This window comes from Furipterus horrens, unplaced genomic scaffold (assembly GCF_987537825.1).
Source record: "Furipterus horrens unplaced genomic scaffold, mFurHor1.1.pri manual_scaffold_3, whole genome shotgun sequence".
In the NCBI taxonomy this organism is placed as follows: domain Eukaryota; kingdom Metazoa; phylum Chordata; class Mammalia; order Chiroptera; family Furipteridae; genus Furipterus; species Furipterus horrens.
Window position 1 is genome coordinate 189,049,633 of NW_028327173.1, and position 23,453 is coordinate 189,073,085.

A 23,453-nucleotide genomic window follows, 5' to 3' on the forward strand; every position below is an offset into this window, starting at 1 on the left:
AAAATCTCAACTTGAAAGAAAAGACAACAGATACCAATACCAAATTGATGCAAACGTTAAAAATCATCTGACAAGGACTTTAAAGTAGCCATCATAAAAATGTTTCAACAATTAAGAACACTTGAAACAAATGAAAAAATGTAAAGTCTCAGCAAAGAAAGAGAAGTTATAAAGAACCAAATGGAAATTTCTGAACTGAAGAGCATGCACACACACTCAAGGGAAAGGCTCCACAGCAGAATGCAGAGAAGAGAAGTAGTAGTGTGAACTTGAAGAGAGAACACTAGAAATCACCCATTTTTAGCAACAGAGAAAAGAAACTAAAAAAAAAAAGTGAAGTGCCTGGGGGACTTGTGAGACTATAACAAAAGACCTAACATTTGTGTCAGTGGAGTACCAGAAGGGGAGGGGAAAGAGTGGGGCTAAAAATGTATTCTAAGAAATAATGGCTCAAATTTTCCCAAATTTGGCAAACAACATAAACTTACAGACTCAAGAAGCTAAATGAATCCCAAAAGGATAAAGCCAAGAAATCCACACCAAGGCACATCACAATCAAATTTCTGAAAAAAGAAAAAGATCTCGAAAGCAACCAGAAAAATGGCACCTTAATTGAAAGAGGAAACAGTCTGAATGACAGCAGATTTCTCATTACAAACCATGGCAGCCTAAAGGAAGTGCCAGAACATTTTCAAGTGCTAAAATAAAAGGACTGTCAACACAGAATTTTCTTAAAATAATTTATTTATTTGTTTGCTTGTTTGTTTATTTATTTTTATTTTTAGAGGGGAAAAGAGAAAGAGAGAGAGAAACATCACTGTGTGGTTGCTTCTCACTCGCGTCCCCAATTGGGGACCTGACGTGCAACCTAGTCATGTGCCCTGACTGGGAATCGAACCAGCGGCACTTGATTTGCAGGCCAATGCTCAATCCACTGAGCCATAGCAGCCAGGGCTAACATAGAATTTTATAACCAACAAAAATGTCCTTCAGGAATAAAGAAAAAAAAATCAAGACTTTCTCAGATGAAGGAAAACTAAGAGAAGTTGTAATAGTAGACCTACTTTAAAAGAATGGCCGCCCTGGCTGCTGTGGCTCCAGTGGACTGAGCACTGGCCTGCAAACCAAAGGGTCACCAGTTTGATTCCCAGTCAGGGCACATGCCGGGTTGTGAGCTGGGTCCCCAGCTGGGGGTGCATGGAAGCAACCACATATCGATGTTTCCCTCTCTTTCTCCCTCTCTTCCCCTCTCCCTAAAAATAAATAAATAACATTTTTTAAAAAAAGAATGGCTAACAAAAGTGCAATTTTTTAATCAGAATAAATTATAATAAGAAAGGAACCTTGGAACATCAGGAAAGAAGATTAAAAATATAAGTAAATGCCAGAGACACTTCAAAAGTTTTTTAAATTTTTATAGTTGAAGCAAAAATTAATACTGTCTGACATGGTTTTCAATGTATGTATATATTTAAGACACTATATTATAAAATGGGGGAGGGTAAAGAGATTTTAAATGAGAGGGGAAGATAGGTGTGATTATAAAGGGGAAGTATGAGAGAGATCTTTATGGCAATGGAATTGTTTTCTATTTTGATTATAGTGCTGGTTCCACAAATCTATACATGTGATAAGAAGGCATAGCACTAAGCATATATTTTACCAACATCAGTTTTCTGGGTTTGCTATTGTACTATAGTTACATAAGATATGTCCATTGGGGGAGATTGCGTGACGGATATGGGGGCTTTCTCTACTATGTTTGCAACTTCTCTGTATCTGTAATTATTTCAAAATAAAAGCAAATTTAAAAATACAGAGAAATTATATAAAATTCAAAAAAAAAAGCAATACCTCATAAGTGAAAGCAAATGAAACAAATAAACCCAAGTGTGTTAACTCTGTTGGTAGCACAACCACACAAAGGAACTCTTTCAAGTGACTTTAAAACAGTTAATTTTACTCTACATTCTTAATAGGAAATACCCTAAAGGACAAAAAGAAAAAGAAATCTTAAACCATTTTCAGTAATCTTATTATTGGTAGTCTCTTTTTATCCTGATACTGTTGTGTATATATTATGGGATAAAACAGGAAGTAATTATGTAGCGTGGAAGAAAGGAAATTCAGAATTAAGGTAGTTAAGGTAAAACTGTAAAAATGAATTAAACGAGAACTATCAGTACAATTTCATACTGTATTTTCTCTTTAAAAAGATAAAACATCCCTGGCTGGAGTGGCTCATTGGTCGAATGCCAGCTTACGAACCACAAGGTCGCCTGTTTGGTTCCCAGTCAGGGCACATGCCTGGGTTGCCACTGGGTCCCCAGTTGGGGATGTGCGAGAGGCAACCCATGGATGTAGCTCTCACACATGGAAGTATCCCTCCCTCTCTTTCTCCCTACCTTCTTCTCTCTCTAAAAATAAATAAATAAAATCTTCTAAAAATAAAATAAATAAAACAAATTATATTTCTTAGTTCTGCTCACTGAAAAGTCCTAGAAGCAATGATCAACCCAGGATCAATGAGCACCACCAGCTTGTCATCTCTAAATACTCATTCCTACAAACAGGAAACTGTTTCCTAGAGAAATCGCTGACTGCAAGTCAGGAGCAGTAAATGCTTAAGATGGGCCTGAAACATTTGTTAGGATAACAAGAAAGCTATCAGAAATTACTGGAGTTGTTTCAACATACCAGCACTGGCCAAAACCCCTCCTGGTCAAGAAGGGATAATTTAAGCATCAATCGGAATAATAGCTAAAATGGATTAAAGATGCACCCAATATGTTTAAACCTATGAATTCACAATGATACTCAAAAGATCAAAAATAGCTTTACTGATCACCTTTGGAGAATACTGGAGAACCAATTCATTATTTTGAAAACTAGTAAAGTGGGAAAGTTATTTATCCTGCTTTTCATATATGAAACATACCTCAAAATAACCAAAATTTTAATGAGATGTTTCTCTTTATAGAAGTTGTAGAGCTAATAAATGAAGAAATAATGAGAGCCTCAAATCGAATGTCATCTTTTTGTGACCCTTAATGGAATAAAGGATCTAGGCAGTTATCATCATGGGCTGCTAACATCGAAAAAGGAGAGCTCACTAGGCTGCACAAGCCTCCTTTTGAAAATACACACCGCCACTTAGGAATTTCTCACCTAAAAAATTGAACCGAAGTCTGAGGAAGTCTCTAGACCTTACCACCAATTCACAGGAATAACACCAAGGAGATACAATCAGAAAATCCAGACTCCGGAACAACAAAGTTTCTTGCACAAGTAGGCAAAGGAAGTGTGGGGAGGGGGTGGGCTACAGATTTAAAGATAACTTAAGAGGCACATGAGCCAGCTGCAATGTAGGGATCCTATTTGGACCCTGGTTTAAACTACTGTGGAAAAATAAATGTTGACCAAATATTGGATGGAATTAAAGTTTTACTGTTAACTTGGAGCTTTGATAGGTACTGTGGGTCTGTTTGTTTTTTTAAGTCCTTACCATTTAGAGATATATACTGAAACATTTACAGACAAAAAAAAAAAAAAATTCATTTCCTTCAAAACAACCTGAGGTCAAGGAGGAAAGTGGGAGGCGAGTATAAATGAAACAAGATTGGCCATAAATCAGTCATTGTTGAGGCTGGGTGCTAAATACATGGAGATTCATTTTACTATTCTCTCCGCTTTTGCATGTGTTTGAAATTTATAAGTTTTTAAAATATACCTGCATTTCTAGAGTCGCCTCCCTCACCTCCACCCGTTGCGCTTTATTCTGTTCTCTGGAGCATATAAGACTAGTATCATAGCAACAGTTATATCAATAGCCAGCATTCTGGAACACATACTCTGTGCTAAACTCACGTTATGAGCTTTTTTAGTGGCTCTCCACATTTAATCCTGACAAAATCTTAAAGCAGGTACTATTATTACCCCCATTTTACAGATGAAGAACCGGAGGAAAAGTGGTCTCATGACGAAGCTAAGCTTCAAACCTAGATCTGACTGCAGATTCACAACTTTTAACTAAGCTACACTAACACCCGAGAAGGATGAGATGAAAGTAACTAACTGTCCTCAGCCTTCCTTTTGGAGCTAAACATCCTTCGCCCCATCAATGTGGCTTCAAGGCCTCACACCAATCAACAGCTATAAAAGTAGTTGAGTTTCTTGAAAAAAATCACAGCCCGCTGTATACCTTGCCCCACCCCCACCTGCGCCGCGGGGATTTTCTTCAACCCAAGTTCGGCGCCTGAGTATGTGCCTATCCCAAGGGGTGGCTTGGCTCACCTGGGCCTCGGTGCCTCTTCTCCATCCAGATGTAGCAATTGTTCTGGGCCACCCCAGTCTGCGAGTCCAAGAAAGGGAGCCGCACGCTGCGCTCGGCGCACAGCCGCGAGTTGTAACTCCGGCAGTGCTCAATGGCTTCCTTGTAGAACTGGTCCCCGAGCCTGCCAGGAGACAGAGAGACGAGCAATGAGGCCAGAAAAAAAATGAAATACACCCAGAGAAGAAAACTGATGTCACACACCCAGTCCCTGGAAAGATCTGCAGCTATAAAGAATGCCAAGGCCTGGCCAACGGCAGGACTCCACCAGGTTCTTTCCTGTACCAAACCCACCAGGAAACTTAGAAATCACTTTAGCGAAGACCCCAGTGCCCCGAGAATAAACTGAAAAGTAATAACAGAAACCTCATTTGAACTGGAGTCTGCAGGCTAGCCGTGAGGGCTCGTTCCCCGACGTCGCTCATGTCACCCTACTGACTGCGGCAGGAAGTGATACTACCAGACTACCTCCGCGCGGCAAGAAGACTCTTCGCGGCCCGTAACAGCGCAGCCAATGGGAGGCTGCCACAGCTCAGTCAATTAAAAAGTCACAATGCTTCCAACTTTTGGTTTCCACCAATGGACTCTTCCGTCACAACGGCCCCTCCCAAGTCCATAAAGATTCCTCTCCTTTGTTTCTCTGGACTTGTGCGCGGTTCACCGTTAGGAATTGCCTATTCTTTTGTTCTCCAATGAACTCATTTTGCAGGCTGTTTGTGTCAGGCCAACAAATAACCAGTAAAACCCTGGCTGGTGTGGCTCAGTGGATTGAGCCTCGGCCTGCGAGCCAAGTGTCGCTGGTCCAATTCCCAGTCAGGGCACATGACTAGGTTGCACGTCAGGTCCCCAGTTGGGGACGCGAGTGAGAGGCAACCACACAGTGATGTTTCTTTCCCTCTCTTTCTCCTTTCCTCTCTCTCTAAAAAAAAAAATAATAATAAACAAATAAATAAATTATTTTTAAAATAACCAGTAAAAGTCCCTATTCTAGGAAGCATGAGGTTCCACTTCACAACGACCTTCGGCCTGGGATCTACTGGGGCATCAGGCTTCTAGAGCAACCTCATTAACATCCCCCATTAGACGGTTGTTCTCAGTCAAGGTCAGCAGAGACCGTTTAGAATGAACCCAAATCACCAGCAGAGATTTCCATTACTATATTAGAGAAACACTTCAAATAAGAAAAACCAGAGGAGAGAGGAAACATACATAAAATGAGAGCTATTATAGAGGGAAGGAGGTGAAGAGGAGCATATTCCTGTCTTTTAAAACCATATACTTTATAAGGAACTAGTCAAAGACCCACAGACATGGACAACAGGGCGGGACCGACCTGTGGGGGGGGGGGGGGGCGGACAGCTGTAATAGAACAACAGTAAAAAAAGAATTTATTTTTAAAAAATAAGTTAATTTATATCGAAAAAATAAAACCATACACTTTAAGAAAAATAACTTTCTGGTGGAAAATAAAAGCAGCATTTAAAATAATAATAGTTGAATTTTGAACTCAAAATAATTCAATGTAAAACCTAGAAAGACCTTTCCAATTTTCTGGACTTGTGATAATAGTTAACTAAGCACAGTAAATTGAATATTCCTGAATATTTGGTATCCTTGGACATGTGGTGATACTACTAATTTTAAGATAGTATCTTTTTCAAACACCAAAAATATAATATTGATAAAAACTGATCAACTGTAAACCACAATAATATAAAATAATATTGACTGTCAACTGTAATTTAACGTTGTTTTAGCCTTGACCGGTTTGGCTCAGTTGATTGGGTGTCATCCCGAAAAGCGAAGGGACACTGGTTGGATTCTCAGTCAGGGCACATGCCTGGGTTGCATTAGGTCCAGGTCGTGGCGCATGCGAGAGGCAACCCATTGACGTTTCTCTCTCACATCGATGTTTCCCTCCCTTTCTTTCTTTTTCCCTCCTTTCCCCTCTGTCTAAAAATAAATAAAATCTTCAAAAATAAATATATTTTTTTAATTTTTAAAGTAACAGCAACAATATACATTTGCCTACTAAATAGAGAGTAAAACTTTTTCATGTAAAATAATCAATGAGATCAAATACCTAAACCAATGAAATAGGCAGGTTAATAAATGGCTAAAGAAATACAAATGTAATAACATAACCGTTGCCAGGTAAACTTGAGCCTCTTTGTGGAGAGGAGGAGGAAGAGACAGGAAGGGACGAGCCCCAGGATTGCAGGGCCAAAGGGAGAATCAAGTAGCTCATTTTGAAGTGACATTATGAATGTCCCTTTGTTTTGGTTCTATGTAGATTTGAAAAGCCAAAATCAGGGAGGGGAAGTCACTAAGTTAAAAATAATATATTTCTTAACCAAAATATTTAGAGGAATAAAGAAAGAAAATGTTAAATGAATTTTTCTATCCTTTTTTTTTGAGTCTGTGGGTCAGAGTCTACCAAAGAGTTTAAAGCAAATCTCTCATTCTACAAGTATACAATCATTGCAGCTTCTGAGCATCTTTTGGAAATTACTTACTGACATGTCTCCCCCATTTTTTTAATTTTTTTTTTAAAGCCCTTTGCTTCTTTTTCACCTCTGAATAGCTTCACTCTCACAAGGAAGGCATAATGTGCTCAGAAAGTGTCCTAGCAGTTGCAAACCAAACTGTAATCAAATTATAATAGTCACACAGCTGGAACTGAATTGGGGAGGGGGACGAAAGCCCATTAAAATGCTATAAAACCGAACCGCACATATGCTGATGTAATCAAGGCTGGTAACAAGGATCATGAGATTGATCAAAAATAAAGAACCATTTCCTACAAAGTGTTCGCATCTGTGTCCCACCAGTTTAAATGTCTCCTTCTGCTAAAGCAATGCAGCTCAGTGTAACAGAACTTTCCCTCTCTTTTTTTGTATTTTTTTCTATTACCATTTAGTCCCCTTACACTCCCCTCCCCACCCCACCCCCGCAATCATCACACTGTTGTCCATGACCATGAGTCCGTTTTGCTCAATCCCTCCCCCATTAGCTGTCATCCTGCTCGTAACAGAACTTTCACAGGCAGCTCAGCACAGGCAAGATGACACAGCCTGGTTAGGGGGTCCTGGATGCTGCAGCTCCTCTCCACTAAACAGTGACCAGCCACGCACGCCACACTGATGAGAACTGACAAGAACACATGACAGAGAGATGTCCGATGTGAGAAACAGTTAACTGTTTTCCCACGATCTTTGGACAGACCGCCAAAAAAGATGTTAACTATTCCAACCCCAGAAATTCTGCGAAAAGATAACTCATTAAAAAAAAGAAAAGAAAATTGTACGCTAAAATTCATCAAATGGGGAGAAGAGGGTTTCCATTTTCCAAACTTCTGGAAGCCAATACAAAAGAAATCTCTAGTAGGCTCTCAAATCAGACTTTTCCTGATGTGCTTGTAACTCACTTCCAACAGCTTCAATCCAGAAGAGAGGAATAAGAAAGCGAACTTGCTGCAAATGAAAAGTGAGCCTAGCCAAGTCCGTGCCCCACACGGAATGGAACAAGAAAGTCAAACAAAGTGGCGCACTGAGTGAAAATTAATTTCATCTTAAATACTTTCCACCTTCATAACATGCAATGTTATTAGTAACAGGCATGCCGAGGGTGTATTTTTAAATGTAATCTTTGTGTGAATAATACCTCCCTTATGTAAACAGAAAAGACTTTCTGGGGACTGGAACAACTAAGACTGAAGCTGCAAAAATGTGACATCCAACACCCTCTCTGCCATCGTCTCCAAGGAATTCACTTTTAAACAGACCAGGCGTTGGCAGAGATTTGGAAACAAAATGTAAAGCCTTTTTCAAGATATGGGAGGAGAAAAGAGACTTGAACTTCCTTGATAAATTCAAGCAGCTCTTCTCCAAAAGTCAATTAGCCAAAATCTTCACAAGGCTTGCTCACTCTGCTCGCTAGAAGAAATAATGGCCAGGTCTCCCTAACCTGTGGAAAGCAATTTAAACAGGAGAGAGGATGGACAAATGTCCTTTTCAATATGCTATTTCTTTTTTAAAATATCCCACAGTGATAGGACCCCAGGGGTGACATTTACATTTAAGTGGCAAGGGGCAGAGGAAGCAAGGAAAGGCTGTCAGCAAATGACTCTTGAGTGACTGGTTTTGTGGAGTGCCGACCAGCATGCCCCAGGCTGGGTCAGGCACAGCCAAGCCTCAGCCATCACCCGTCTGCACCAAATCAGGAGGGCTGGCTTTTCCATGGCCTGATAGATGTCTTGGGCTGGCACAAGGCAGAGTAGAATGATGTTCTCATCAGCAACTGACTTCAGGCTACTCAAAGACTGCAATCAGAGGAGGGAAAGGCAAGGGGAACAAATTGCTGGGTTCTCTGCTAGAGCAGGAACCCCCATGGCCTGCTCCTTGGAACAGTGCTTGCTGCCTGGTTCTGGGGCTCTGTGAGGCTGAGATCCCTCAGTAATCCCATCTGGAATGAAAGTAGCCATCCTAGCCCTGAGGATGGCTCCAGTGACCCTCCTGGAGCATATCTGTGGGGAAATGGATTCCAGGGGTCAAAGAGGATTCACAGTGGAAAAATGAGACTTCTCCACAATGAATTCCAACTAGGCTCTAAGTGTGATTTTTAGAACCCATAACGCACACATGCACACCCCTTCAAGACTCCTGCTTCTCTTCTTGCTCACACTTTCACCTCCCTCTCTCAAGGCCTGGCCTGTTATTCTTATACGTTCCAGCCCTGGGCTGACTCCCAGGCCCAGCCCTCGAAACCACACACCTGGGGCCCCTCACTCTTCACTGTCCCTCTGGTCCTGTGTTCTGACCCAAGGACCAGTATCCTGCCTTACCTCAAACAACTGTCCAAAAGCATATTCCCTATCTCCTGCCAGAACCTTCTCCCTTCCCCAGAGTCTTCCTTCTTCCAGGGCTGAGGGTGGGGAGACCTGCGGAACCCTGTGCTATCTCCCTGGCAAGTTGTCCTTGGTCCTTCATCCCATCTGGCACTGAATCCTTTCATTTCTTAGGGAGTTGTCCCTTTGTCCCCATTCCCACTGCATGGCAGCAAGTCTCCTTTGACTGTAAAAAGGGACCTTGGCCCATCAGAGCTATTTGTACAACAAAAACAGAGATAAGCAGAGATAAACAGAAGCCCTGGCCTGCAGCAGGATTTCTGACCCCTCCTTCCCCTAAGGGCCCCTCTTTTGTCTGTGGGCACCTGGATTTTTTGCTGTCTCACTCAGCTTCCCATACTTCTGTAACTGCCCACAAACACATTAAAATGCATCTACCCCCAATAGGCTGACTTCCTCCTGTTTGTTTAACTCTAATGTGGCATGGAAAGCCATCTCCCATTTGTGTAGTGTTTTATAACTAGCAAGAGAGCAAGAGGGGGGCAATATTGGGCAAGGTGGGGGATCTTTTTTACTTTCCTCATAGTTAGGCTGTCCCTAGAGCTGCCCTTGAAATAAAGCCAAGTTTAATGTTTGCTATGGACTGAATTCTGTCCCCTCCCCCAAATTCATATGTGGAAGACCCAGCCTTCAGTGTGATGGTATTTGGAGGTGGAACCTTTAAAATGTGATTAGGTCAGAGCCCTCATGAAGGGGTTAGTACCCTTATATGAAGAGAAATCTCAATACCTCTATCTCCACCATGTCTCTCTCTCTCTCTCTGTCCCCCCACCTCCCCGCCCACCCCTCTTCCTCTCTCTCCCACACCCATGTTTAGAGACAGCATGACAACAGCCATCTTGCAAGCCAGGAAGAAAACCCTCTGCCTTCACCAGAACTAGACCATGCTGGCACCCTGATCTCAGCTTCCCCAGCCTCCAGAACCCTGGAAAGTAAATGTCAGTTGTTTAAGCCACCCGGTCTATGGTTATTTTGTTATAGCTGCCCAAGCTAACTAAGACAGTGTTTCTGATATTTAAAATTGAAAAGGGCTATAGATGATGAGGTAAAAGAGATTCCAATCCCCTCCATCCCTCCCTCATCTCTTCCGCCCTCTTCCAACAAAGACAACAGCAACAGTACTATGAATAATGTCCAATTTCAACTCAATTCATTGTTTAATATTTGTCTTCCCTACTAGACTATAAACTCCACGAGGGCCCTGCACGGAGCCACTCAGGATTTGCACAAAACAACTCCACGGGCACCACTCCAGCAAGCACTGCATTCCTGGCTTTTTAATGATTCACCCCCAGCAACCAGTACAGAGACCAGCACACAGTAGGTGCCTAAAAAGTCTTTGTTGAATTGCTTTCCTCAGCCCCTATACCACTCACCCATAGTGGCTGTTAGAATTACAGTGGTGAAGCACATGCTACATGCATGGGTGTAGTCTTCTGGGTCTTTGCACATAGAGGCTGGTGATTTAGACCGCATAGCTGTCTACCGCAGCTTTAGAGGAAAAAATGAGAAAATGTCTGCAGTCGTTCCCATTTAGTCCAGCTCCTGGGTTACCGCAGCGATCCCCTGACTTCAATCACTGTAGCATTTTCCCTACCTGTCCTGACAAAAAGAAATCTCCCTCTAACCCAGCTTGTAGTCCTTCACATCTCAGTATGGTTGCCAAAATGACTCCCAATATTGTTCACATTCCTCTACCAAGCTGTCAGGGCCCTTGGAGAGGTATGGGAGTAGAGGGAAAAGGACCGAGACTTGGAATCAGGCAGATCTGAGTCCAACTCCACCTCTTACTGGCTGCGCAACCCTGAGGCAAGTTACTTACCGTCCCTGAGCTTAAATTCTACTTCCCACAATATGGACAACAGAAGGCCTACTTCAGGTCTAAGAGAGAATTAAATGAGATAGAGCCTCTGACACACAGTGGGAAATGCCTATGACAATTGGTAGCTCCTTTCTCCTTCTCCAGATAGTAGTATCTTCTGCCAGTTTGTGAATGACCTCTTTCTAAGTAGATCAGTGCCCTCCGTGTGACACACAGACACACCACAGTTGCTACTGCAGTGTCTTTGAGGCTATTAGGCGACTGCCCAAACATGTCCTAAGACAGGAGGCAGCAGAGTGGCCGAGGTCAAGCCCCAGGCATCCAGAACACAGTTGTTGTTGCATAAAGATCCCAGAAGTCCGAAGCCTACCCCAAATGCACAGACCTCACCGGGCTTGTTTGTCACTCTGTCCCCAAGCCCAGCAGAGCTTGCCATGTTGGACTGAATGAAGAAGAAATGAATGAATCCTCATCTGTTTTTCCTGCACATATGAAGCAGACAGCCCTACCCCTGGACTCCAACAAAACACTTCCTCCCACCTAGAATTCTTGCCTCCTGCCCTTGGTCTGACTGCATTTACCCTATTCAAGGGCTGACTGAATCCTGCCTCTTCTGGAAAGTTTCCCAGTTATCCCTGCCAATCATGCTTGATCTCTGCCTTCTCTGAGCTCCCCAAGAGTTTCATTTATGTTTGGCCAGTCTGAACTGCCCTCCTCATCTCTCCCCACTCAACTAGATTATAAGCATCTGGAAGGCAGAGACTAAGAGTTACATATTCTGCACTACTCAGCCAAGCATGGTGCAGGGAATTCAGAAGCACGTGCTAGATATGACTTGCTTGATTGAAACGCCATGCCATCCGTAGCAAACAAATAGAAGCTTCACAGTTGAGAGAGGCCTAGGACACTTTAACTTTCTCCACATGAAAATAAAGTGAGTCCTGGCTGGTGTGGATCAGTGGATTGAGCCTGCAAACCAAAAGGTCACCGGTTCAATTCCCCGTCGGGGCACAGGCCTGGGTTGGGAGCCAGGTCCCCCTTGCGAGAGGCAACCGATTAATGTTTCTCTTTAAATATCTGTGTTTCCCTCTTTCTCCCTCCCTTCCCCTCTCTCTGAAAATTAATAAATAGAAGATTTTACCCAAAAAAAGAAAGAAAGAAAATGAGGTGAGCCTGAAGTTCTCTGGCTTCTCCAGAGCACAGGATTAAGCATCTGAGAACAAATATCCTACAAGTTCAAATCCTACTGAATTTTCTCCAGAAAGTTCACTTCAGCTCTCGAGTTTTTCTCATTCCTCCATCTATACTATTTATGCCACTCTACAGGACACAGAATATTCTCCTTCTCTGAACTTCACAAAGAGGTCACTGAACACTGGGTGCTTTCGTCAGACCCATCTCCCGAAGACAAGCTTCTCCTCTGCTGAAGCAGCAACATTCATTTTGTGCTTATCAAGAATGCCATCACCTCTCCCTCCAGAAGAATGAATGTCTAGGGCAGTGGATTGCAAAGCTCGGTTTGTGTCAGAATCCTTGGGGTTAGAGAGGGGGGTTGAGAAATTTTGATTCTGGAGGCTTGAGATGGGATCCAGACAGCTGTATTTTTGACAGATGGCCCAGTGATTTTGAGAAATTTAAAACTTGCTTATCTAAGGCTAGCTCCCCAGCCTCCAAAGCAAGGGCATGAGCAAGAGGGCTTTGAGAGGCTCCTGGGCTATGTGTTAATGGCACAGTGGGAAAGCCCAGTTAACTGACTTGAACTTGGCTGGTTTTGCTCCTAAGGGGAATTTTTTGAGGCAGATGGCATGGATTAGCCTGGAAATACTAACCTGTAGCAGACAAGTCCCACAGAAGTCCTCATCCTTAACAAACATCTCAGAGGCCTGGTCAAGGCATCCTCAGAGTGGTCACTCTGGCAGTAACTTGGACCTTTATAACATCACAGGAAAGGCACGTTGGGGACAAGGGCAAAAGCCAAGTCAGATTAAGAATTTGAACACTAAAACTCCCATCATGACTTAAATACCACTCCATCTGACATTCAGGCCTGCTAGGCCCAATAAATCCCTTTTGCAGCATCTACTCTGGTGAAGACTTTTCAGGGACTTATTATGCAAAGCTACCTAAGCAAGATGGAATTTATATTGAACCTGGCCATGATTTCTGAGCTGCCACTGGGTGTTCTGATGACATACGCAACTCAGGGGTGAAGACGAGGGGCTGCCAAGGACAAAAGACTGAAGGCAGGAGAAGAGCAGTGTGATTCCTTCCAGTGATGAACAGGGGCTCACAGGGGTCAGGAAAGGGGATGCTCTGCGGAGGAAGGAGACTGCAGCTTTTCTAGTGTCCAAGGTTTGCCTTCCAAATGGCATCCAGACATGACAAAATAAATCTCTTCTCCAGAGACTAAAAAATGTGTAGAATGCAACCAACTTCCAAAAGTTAAAAAAAAAAAAAAAGACTTATCTAGGGTGAATCGCTTGCACATACATACGCACGCGCGCATGCGCACACACACACTCACATTACAGAAACTTCATTCACTGAAAAATATTTGTCCTTTCCTTGGTTTATAGACTGAATCCTTTCTGAAACCCCACCTATGAGCTGGGCACCAGTATGCTGTCCCCTGGGTGCGATTGCCAGTAGAAGCAGACCATTGATCAGAGACAATTCCTGGACAAACACATCCTCAGACCCGATTTTTGCTGTGGGAATCTAAGAGCCTCAATGCTGCCTTCTCCAGTAAAGAGAATATTAGTCTGGCATTTAAAACACAACCACAGAGAACACAGACTTCTGCAGTCGATTCTCAACACAGCAAACCAAATGATCTTTTTAAATGGAAATCAGGCCATGGCATTTTTCTACTTAAATCCCTCCCCCGTGACTTTTCATTGCACTCAGGATAAAATCTGAACTCCTTCCCATGGCTGCAGGCCCCAGACTGTCTGGCCATGCCCACCTTTCCTACTTCATCTTGTCTCCTGCCCTCCTTGCCTACTGGACTCCACCCTCACTGCACTTCTTTCTGTCCCTCCAATAAAGGAAGATCATTTCACCTCAGGACCTTTGCATACGCTATTCCCTCTTCCTGGCATACATTTCTCTCAGATCTTCTTATGGTTGGCTTCTCTTCCTCCTACTCCACTCCACCTCTAGCCCTTGCTATCTCATTTTCTTTTCTTTCTTATTTTTTTTTTCTTAATACTTAACACTTTCAAAATTTTTTCATCCTTTTTATTTCTCTTTGCTTGTAGATTGTCTCTACTGTGAGACCAAGGTCCTTTTTTTCTCTTGTCTACAACTGGATCCCCTGACCTAACACAGAATTTGGCACATAGAAAATCCAGGCCTACTTGTAGCAGACAGGCCAAGTGGATAAAATTATGCCATTTGGACATTAGCCACTCCCTTCTATGCCCCCAAAGGACATTCCAGGCCTGATATTAGCACTGTAAACTGGTAGGACCAAAAGATGGTCCCCAACGTACACACTCTACTTCCCTTCAAGGGTCTCTCTCTGAATTAACCTCTTCTGTATATTCTTTCCCAGAGAGCTGATCCATGTCCTCTTCCAGAGTCCCACGCCTATGGGTAGTGGCAGGGACAGGAGCAGGATGGGGGTGGGGAAGCACTGCTTGACGGGAAATCAATGGGAACTGGAAGTCATCCGGAGGGCACTGTCTCCCCATCATGAACCTGCTGGGATGGGATTTGTGGTCCTGACCTTGCTTGGGGGCCTCTGCCCTCCTGTCAGAGTTGGTTAAAATCAGCCTGCAGAAGCAAATGCCCTGCAGACCAAGTGATCTCCAGGCATCCTTCTAAGGGACATCAAGCACTGAGTCTCATTTAACCTGCCACAAGGTTCAGAGCCACCCCAATGTCCCTTGGCCGCCTCCTGTGCAAACCGTCTTGGCCTTGCTGTTCTCTGAAGCACGCACTTGTAAACCTTTTCATAAGGACAGAACGAAGCTAGGCTGACCAAGAGACTGGTCATGTCCCCAAATTTAAGTTCTCTGGTCACAACGATAAAAATATCCTGAGAAACTAAGGAGACCAAAACCAAAAATAAGGTGAGTGCACCTTAGAAATACCTAAATCTACCCTCATAAGCTCTACATCCACAATAATGACAAAGGATTCCAAACCTCCATACTGCTTAATGGAGGCCTACTCTTCCCATCCCAACAACCATAAGGGGAACATGATTACATTTAGCATCTGATCCTCCTTTCCTCATGAAGCCAAGTTCCCTCCCGTCTTTCTTTCCTTCCTTCTTTCCTTCCTTCCTTCCCTCCTTCCCTCCTTCCCATGCCTTTTACCCTCCACAGTCTTCTTCCCCCATCTTTCCACCTCAGCAAGAGTCACTTAACATACAGGTCAGGAGCAGAGCATTCAGCACAACTTCTCAATCCAAGAGTTAAAGATGATTCTATTATCAATAGAAAGATGAGGAAGAGTCACCCTAACCATATTTATAGAAGGATGACAGGATGATGGTCACAATAATAATAGGGGCATGGCTACCATTTACTGAGCACTTACTGTGTGTGCCAGGCACATTTCTAAGCACTTTACAGGTAATACCTCATTTTATCCTATTGCTTCCCCCTATTTCACAGATAAGAGAAGTGAGGCACAGAGGAGTTTAAGCATTATAAAGCTCTAAGAGTGATGGACCCTGAGAGGCCTTGTGGTTCTGAATATCTCCTGGCAGGATGAAAAGAAAGATGCCAAATGCACATACAAGAGCCAGATTTAAGAAACCCAGAGAGTTAGAGATTGTCCAGTTTGATGTTTCTATTGTAGTACAAGGAAAATCAATAACCAGAGAGGTGAAGTAACTTCCTTCGGTCACACAGGAGCAGTGCTGACATTAGACCCTCAGTGTCCAGGTTCCTAGTTCAGGGATTTCTCCACTGTTCACAGCAGGGGTCTGCAAACAACAGCTGCTGGGCCAAATCTGGCCCACCACGAACATCGATAAATAAAGTGTTATAGGAAGACAGCCATGCCCATCCGTTTACGTATTGTCTGTGGCCGCCTTCACACTACAATGTTAGAGTTAAGTAGTTCTAACATCGCACAGCCTGCAAAGCCTAAAATATTTACCATCTGGACCTCTACAGAAAAAGTCTGCCGACTTGTAGTTTATAGCAGAAGTCTTGAATGATGAAAAAGACTCCACCCTTGGAATGAAAGAAAGTAGAATGGGAGGCCCCAGAGTCACACAGCTTAAGCAAATATTTTTACAATTATCCCAGCTTGGTACAACTTAATAAAAACCCATAAATACGGTTAGTTAATAATAAGGAAAACAAGCACTAGCTCACCCTACCTACTTATTAATGATTGTTAACTACAGAAAGCAAAACTCAACACTGAAAATTAATTTCTTCTAGCTTCCCTGAAAGCCCTTTTTCACTTGGGAAATGCTTTTGGGCAATGGGTGAAATGATGCTTCTTAACGGTTGCACAGACCTCATTTCTTCTGGTGGGCGAAAAAAGGCCATTGCTGAGGCCATGAGGGAATAGAGAGCATGACCCACTCCCCAGGATGCTCTCGGTCAAACAGAGGGTGCCAAAACCCTGCTTGTCATCCTCATTCCAAATAGCACAGCGGAGGCTCTCCCATCCAGGCTCTACCTGCAGCCCCTCACTGCACCTGGCTCATCCCTCTCACTTCTCTCCAGAAAGTGATCAGGGTTAATATAAGGCTCACAGAAGCATCCCAGCCCTCAGCTGTTTGGATGAGGACATTCTGTCATCTCATGGAATGGGGTTGGGGTGGGAGTGAGAGCTAATAGGGGAATCAAGTCTGGACCTTGGTCGCAGGTCAAAGTTGGAACTTAGTCACTGAAGAGCTTTGACAAGTCTCTCAACCCCTCTGGGCCCCAGGCTCTCAACTGTCAAATGGAAAGAATTCATGTCATATATTCTAACTGGTGCAATATGTGCAGAGCCAAATTAAAGGATGACACAGGTGCCCGTGCTAAGCACCTGAGCTACCTTGTATCCATACCTGACCCAGGTACAGCCCGGCCCTTCCCAAAGCCTGACACTGTCTCAATAGCACTCAATTAGTGCTCGTTCAGGGGACCTGGACCCAAGCAAAGCTCAGGGCCTCCTTCTATTCTTAGAAACTTCTCCCCATGGGGACCGCAGCTTTTCCACCAGTCCTGCTGAACCACAGGGATGCACGTGGCCATGCTGTGTTCCAGGACCTTCATCATTAAGAGAGCCCAGAGGCAAACCAAAAAAGAAAGTTCCAGAAGAGCCAGCCTGAGAGGGAAGCTGAGGCCTGTCGGGGAGGAAAGATGGGCAGGGCAGCTAATTAGATAAAAGGCAACAAAAAAGGAAGAGGAGGGGGAAGGAGGAGGCGTGGGGGACAGGAACCAATCTCAGTGGAGCAAGAGGAGCCTCCAGCACGTGCCCCACAGCCATCAATATCTCTTCCCAGGACAGGTTATCTGGGGAATTTATGCTTGCTGATAATTACATTGCAGAGGGTTCCACTTATCTTACCAGAAGAATCTCCCGGTTGCCAGGCACACAGGGTTCCAGTTAATTCCACAAACAGCGCCATCCACCTTCACCTCCATCCTCCCAGCTCTTGTCCTCTGACCTCTAACCTTTCCTTGCCTCTCCAGCATGGAAGAAGTTGAAGGTAGAAGAGTCTCAACAAATTCCAGTAGATTTAAGGGCTCAATAGGAGCTGACAGAAGGGTCAGGAGGCTGCCCTGCATTGACAGGCATGAAGGTTGGTTGAGGCCAGGCCTGGGGAGGTGCAGACTGCTGAGAAAGGAGACAGGGGAAGGGCAGAAGCAAAGCCTGGGGCAGACTGATGGGTCTGTTTTTGTCCTCTCCTGACTGATGGCATCAGACCTGGTGAGCATTAATTTTATTTTCTTGTCTTTGCATCCCTCCTCCAAGCCGTCGAAAATGGCCTCTTAGTAACCAGCACACGCTGCCTTTGCACGCCAGGACCTCCTGAAGCACACGTCCCAGATCCAACAGTTGTAAAGCCCTGGGGAAGCAGAACCCTGGGTACACAACTCCTTGGGCTGAAACTGCACTCCTGTTATTACTTAACAATAACAACACCACCAGGTGGCCCTTACTGTGACGGGGCCCACTTCTAAGTGCTTTAGAAATAGAAGTGCATTTCATCTTCATGGCAACCCCAGGAGAGAGAAGCTATTACTATCCTCCATGATAAAAGTGAGGACACTGGGGTTCAGCTGAAGTCATAGGCTGGAGGACCCCTCAGGAGCGACTGGCTGAGTCAGCATTTGAACAGACCATCTGATCCCAGAGTCTGCACCCTTCTCCCCTCCGCTCCGCACCGCCTCGACAGGACATGTATGCTGAGCCAGTGCAACACTTTATGTTGTATCCACCCATCCGTTTACGCCACTTTTTTCTAAAATAACTTTTATTAAAGTAATAATAACAACAGATAAGGGACATGGAGCATGTACAGGTGCCAGGGGTGACGCTAAGAGCTTTCCATTTGGTCCTCACATTCGCCCAAGAGGGAGATGCCGGTAGCAGCTTGGTGCTCTGCTTCCCGAGCCACCTCTGTACCCCAGAAACACCAACCTCCTCCTCGGTCTTTGTACCAGAACGTCGCTCACCATGCACCATCTCCTCCTCTTTGCAAGCTGGCTGCTTCTGCACCTCAGGGTTCTGCTCCCTCTTGCCCCTTCGAGCTCAAAGCCTTCCAAAAACTTCAGGGACTGAACCTGCAACCTAGGCATATGCCCTGATCGGGAATTGAACCCTTAACCTTTCAGTAGATAGGGCTACACTCCAACCAACTGAGCCACACCAGCCAGGGCTATAGCACTCTTTACCCATCATGCTGGCTTACAGTCTTTTTAGCATTTTGCCAACCATCAAAAATTATTTTATTTATATTTACTTTCCACCTGTCTTTTCCCACTAGAGACATAATCTCCCTGGAAGAAAGTCTGGTCTAGTTTGCTCACCTCTATATTCTCAGTGCCTCCAGCTGGGTACCTAACATAGGTATTCCATAAATATCAGCTGGATAAAAGCTATCCCCATTAGGCCTTACACAATACATGTTGGCTGCTCAAGTTCAACACCACCTTTCATGTAAACCCCTCTATCTGTTCTACCTTCACGTATTAAGCCTGTACCATGTACCAGGCACCTTGCTGAGTACTTCAGTATTTCACTGTGTCCCGCTACTAGGTAGAAAATACTATCTTTATCATTCCCATTTTACAGATGTTGAAACTGAGGCTTAAAGAGGTTACACAGCTTACCCAAGACCACACCAAAGTAGGGTAAGATTCAGCTCCTATCTACCTCCCTGAGTTCACATTAATCATTCTGTCAGAGCCTCTAGCTGGGTCCCCTCAATAACTCATTTATCTTCACCCAACCCATTTATCCCTAAGTGTCCCCAGCCTTACTTCTCCCCCCTCCCTTGCTTCTCTGTGCTGACTCTCTTCTACTGACCCTCCCAGGTTCTCTCGCCACCATTTTTCTCCCTGCTCGGTGCCTCCAAGGGTCTGTCCTACATGGAGAACGCTGCTCCCTTCCCTCTGGTTCTGGTGGCCTGGGCCAATGGCGGGTGCCAGCGGCAAATCAGAGAAAAGGAAGAGTGAGATGCAGTATTTATTCCCCCAGCCACCTCTCTGCTGGGTCACTGGGGGACAGCTGCTTCCTTCCACTGAAGGTCATGGGCTCCTGTCTGGCAGCCCTCTCCACAGGGCTATCCTCTTCAATCCCTGTGACCTTGCCCTCTGTCCTTGACCTAGCCCCCAGGGTGTGGACCATCCTCTTGAATATTTCCCTGCCCATGTTTTTGTTAACAGCCATCTTATTAAACACTCCCCCCTCTATTCTGAATCTACTGCTTTCTGCTGGAACCCTGACTCTCCAACATACAAATGCCACCTGGCCTCTTCATCTCTACAATCCCCCCACTACTGTCACTACACCCTCCCCTGTACCCTCTCTCCCCTGTCCCCTGCAGCTTCCTCTTCCAGGCATGAGGTGCCATCTCCCTCCAAGACCTATAAATAAGTGTGAACTGCTAGCTTGAAGGTCTGCTCTGGCAGCCTCTGCTCTTTCTTTGCCTGGGCCCCACCAGTGCCTTCACTAACTTCCGAGGCAACACTGCAAGGAGAGAGGCCCTCCAGGGCAGCACTACACGGGCCACAACAAGCCGTCTGCCTGACCAGAATAAAACCAGAAGTTATCAGGTCCCACCGGGGGTCCCTTTTGCTGGGGTCGGTCAGTCCTGTGCTGGCTGTTGGAGGGACCCTGCAGATGGTGTACTGGTAGCTCAAACAAAGCCGACACCACAAATTCAATAATCACAGTACCCTTTGTCAGCAACTGCTATTGGGCAGATACAGTACTTGGTTTCCATTTACCTACATCCACTCTAATATTAACAGATGAAGACACTGAAGCTTAACGAGGACAAGGAATTTAACCAAAGCCACAGAGCTACCAAGTGGCAGAGCCGGGATTAGATAATGGGTCACCCCAAGTCCACAGACTTTAATTTCCTACCAGCTGTGCTGCTTGTAGCCATCCAATCCCTTCATCCCACAGGAGCACCAAGACTCGAACCCCGTCCAGGCAGGCAGCTCAGAGGTGCGCACGCCCCCCGTTACCTGGAGACGGCCAGGTGGAGTGCGACATGGGTGAGGGAGAGAGTGTGGACGGTTTCGTGCTGCCTAGAGCCACTTTGTCCAAGAGGCATGGCGTTGCTTGGCCCCGGTGAGCACTGACCAGTCAGGGGACTGGAACATGTCCCGACTGCTCCTTCTTGCAGAGCCAGCAGGGAGCCACGTGCTTGTCCTTGGCACATACCAGCATTTCAACAAAACCTGCCCGCAGGCATAGACCCTCCACCTCCACAGCGGGACAGTCACAAGGAAACTGAAGGGGAGGGCCAAGGGACAGGCAGAAACAAAAAGGAGAAGAATGCTTCCTGCTGCAGGACCTGGAGGGGACTGTGCTCTTCTTCCTCATCTCCTCCCCCAGCCAAAATGTATATCCCCCCTTAATACGGTTCAAAGACTAAGCCTTCATTTTCTTTTTTGAAAGGCAAAAAAAGAAAAGAAAAAAAAAAACAGTACATTTCTAGTATTGGAAGTGATTCTTGGAGGCAAACATCCTCACTATGAGGACACACACACACACATACACACATACGCACATACCCATGCACGCACGCACACACCAGCCCTGCCACCACATAGCCCAGAATAGCTCACACTTTGGTCCTGGCTCTCCTGGGCTCCTGGAGAACTCAGCTCAGCCCGGGCTCCTGACCTCAGTCCACATGACTGCTGGCCAGCTCTCCTTCCCCAGAGTAGTAACAAAGCGCTCCTGGGGCCCAGCAGCAGTGACACCTGCTCCTTCAGACCATTCTGCCCCCACCAAGCTTGGGTATCGCAGTGGCCCTGTCTGATGTGTCCTGACAGGACAAGGTCCAATTAGCAGAGGCCATTTCCAGTGACCCAGCAGGAGATGAGGCCCCAATCTCCAGAGGTGTCCTGAACCACCCTCTCCCTCAGTCCCTCCAAGTCTTAAATAATCGATGTGACATCTCTAGGTGAAAGGCTCCCGCAGCATTTTATAGACTGTTTAGAAAACATCCAGAACAAAGAATGTTCTTTAAAAAGAAAAAAAAAACTGCTGAACCAAAAAACTGGGTTTTATCTTAAAATCTGTGCACTGCTGGAATTTGAATACTGTCATCACGCCAATCAAAAACACTCTCTCTCCCTTGTTGTAAACACGAAACATTTCATCTCCCCTAAAGATGGGAGAAAGGCAAGCATGGTTAGACCCAATTAATACATGGAGAAACTGAGAACAAAAGAAGGGAAATCAGTAGAATTGCCTTGCTCTGACCAGCGCTGCAAATGAAGTAATAACTTGAGGGAGGTTTGGAGAGAAAGAAAACCAAATAAAAACACAGACGGCAGCCATGAGGCGATTTAACAAAGCAGCCTCGTCCCACAGGAACTGGTGCGCAAAGACCACCACTAAGGCTGACAAGAAAGTCCTGGGGATGGCGGGAGGCAGGGAGACAGCTGGGGTCACTTGCCTTCTATTCATTATCTGGCACGAGGCTCATCAGTGGGAAATCCTCTTCTTTCTCACAAAAGCAAGACGTGAAAGAAAGCAAAAAGGAGGAAACATCCGCACCAGCTGCCCATCTATTACGGATGCTGGTAATTTCTAGGCAAGCGAAGCCCCTGCCGCTTCACACTAAGTTTATCTCCATCATCACTCTCTCCCCCATCTCTCTTCTGTTTCAGGGAGGAGGAAAGGAAATTAACAAGCGCACACCCGACTTCCACCTCAGATCACCAGCTGGGCCCCTGAAATCATTCAAAGATGGGGTGAGGGAAGTCCCCGGGGAAAGGGAGACCCTGAGAGATCACCACCCCACTTCCTGCACGGAACCTGAAGCTCTGCTGGATAGAAGACACCAGTACATTCAATAAGAATTATTTGGGCCTGCCCAGGAGTCCAGCTGCGAGACACTAAGTAAGATAGCCAGCTCCATGTTATCTCTGCATCTGCAGGAGTAAATTTCTTGTTGTCCAGGTGGCTTTCCTGGCAGCCCCTCAGTCTACCCTGCCACCTCTGGATGGGGTTTCATAACGCTGCTTCTGACTTATCTGAGGGATAGTCATTCATTCATTTAGCCAGTAAACGTGTAAGGAATGCCTACTTCATGCATTTTACACCCTATGAGAGGCAGCAAAGCATTTTGGTGAAGAGCTGGGGCACTGGCATGAGGATGCCAAGTTGGCAACTCTGCTCCATATTTGCTTGCTGCCTGACTGACCTGTAAACATTTCTGAGCTTCACTTTCCTCATCTGTAAAATGGGGGTGATAATAGGACCCTCCTCCTAGGATCACTGAGAACAGGTGAGATAACCTCACTGTGCATGATCAGTAACTATTAGCAGTGGTTACTATAATGTGGGGTCCCACTTTCTACTCGTTACTACAACCAGCAGCAGGAAAACACAGCTCACGAGTTAGCTCCCAGACAGTATTGTCTGTTCCACTGGCCTCTCTGTCCACACAGATGAGTAGCAGCAGAATGTATTAAAAAAATAAAATAGCTCGACGCCACTGGTTCAGTTTGCCCCACAACCACCAAGCCGCCATCTAGCCACTAGGGTCCGTGGTCAAAAGCACAAACATCGACTGTGTGGCTGGTTCATGGCAAAGCCATTTCCACCAGCAGGAACCTAACTCATAACCCAGATCCCCCCAGCTGGGGGTCAAGGGCAGCCTGCCAGCCATCACCTTTGTTTGAAGGGCATTGGGATGGAGAGGAGGTGCCTTGGTAGGTTGGAATTTTGGTATATTCAAC

General features: G+C 45.2%; 1 protein-coding gene across 4 annotated transcripts in view; it reads right to left on the reverse strand.

Moving 5' to 3' along the window:
• The window catches only part of DPF3 (double PHD fingers 3), a 193,615-nt gene that overhangs the window by 95,719 nt on the left and 74,443 nt on the right, over positions 1 to 23,453 (reverse strand). The window contains exons 1-2 of one of the 4 annotated variants that reach the window (XM_090271089.1): positions 20,721 to 20,857; positions 4,294 to 4,454 (exon numbers count right to left, since the gene is read on the reverse strand). In XM_090271089.1, coding sequence (XP_090127215.1) covers positions 4,294 to 4,454; positions 20,721 to 20,809 — 250 coding nt within the window. In that variant the 5' untranslated portion in view covers positions 20,810 to 20,857. Of the gene's footprint in view, positions 1 to 4,293; positions 4,455 to 20,616; positions 20,858 to 23,453 lie in introns of those variants that run through there. The other 3 variants (XM_090271086.1, XM_090271087.1, XM_090271088.1) reach the window with 3 other exon arrangements.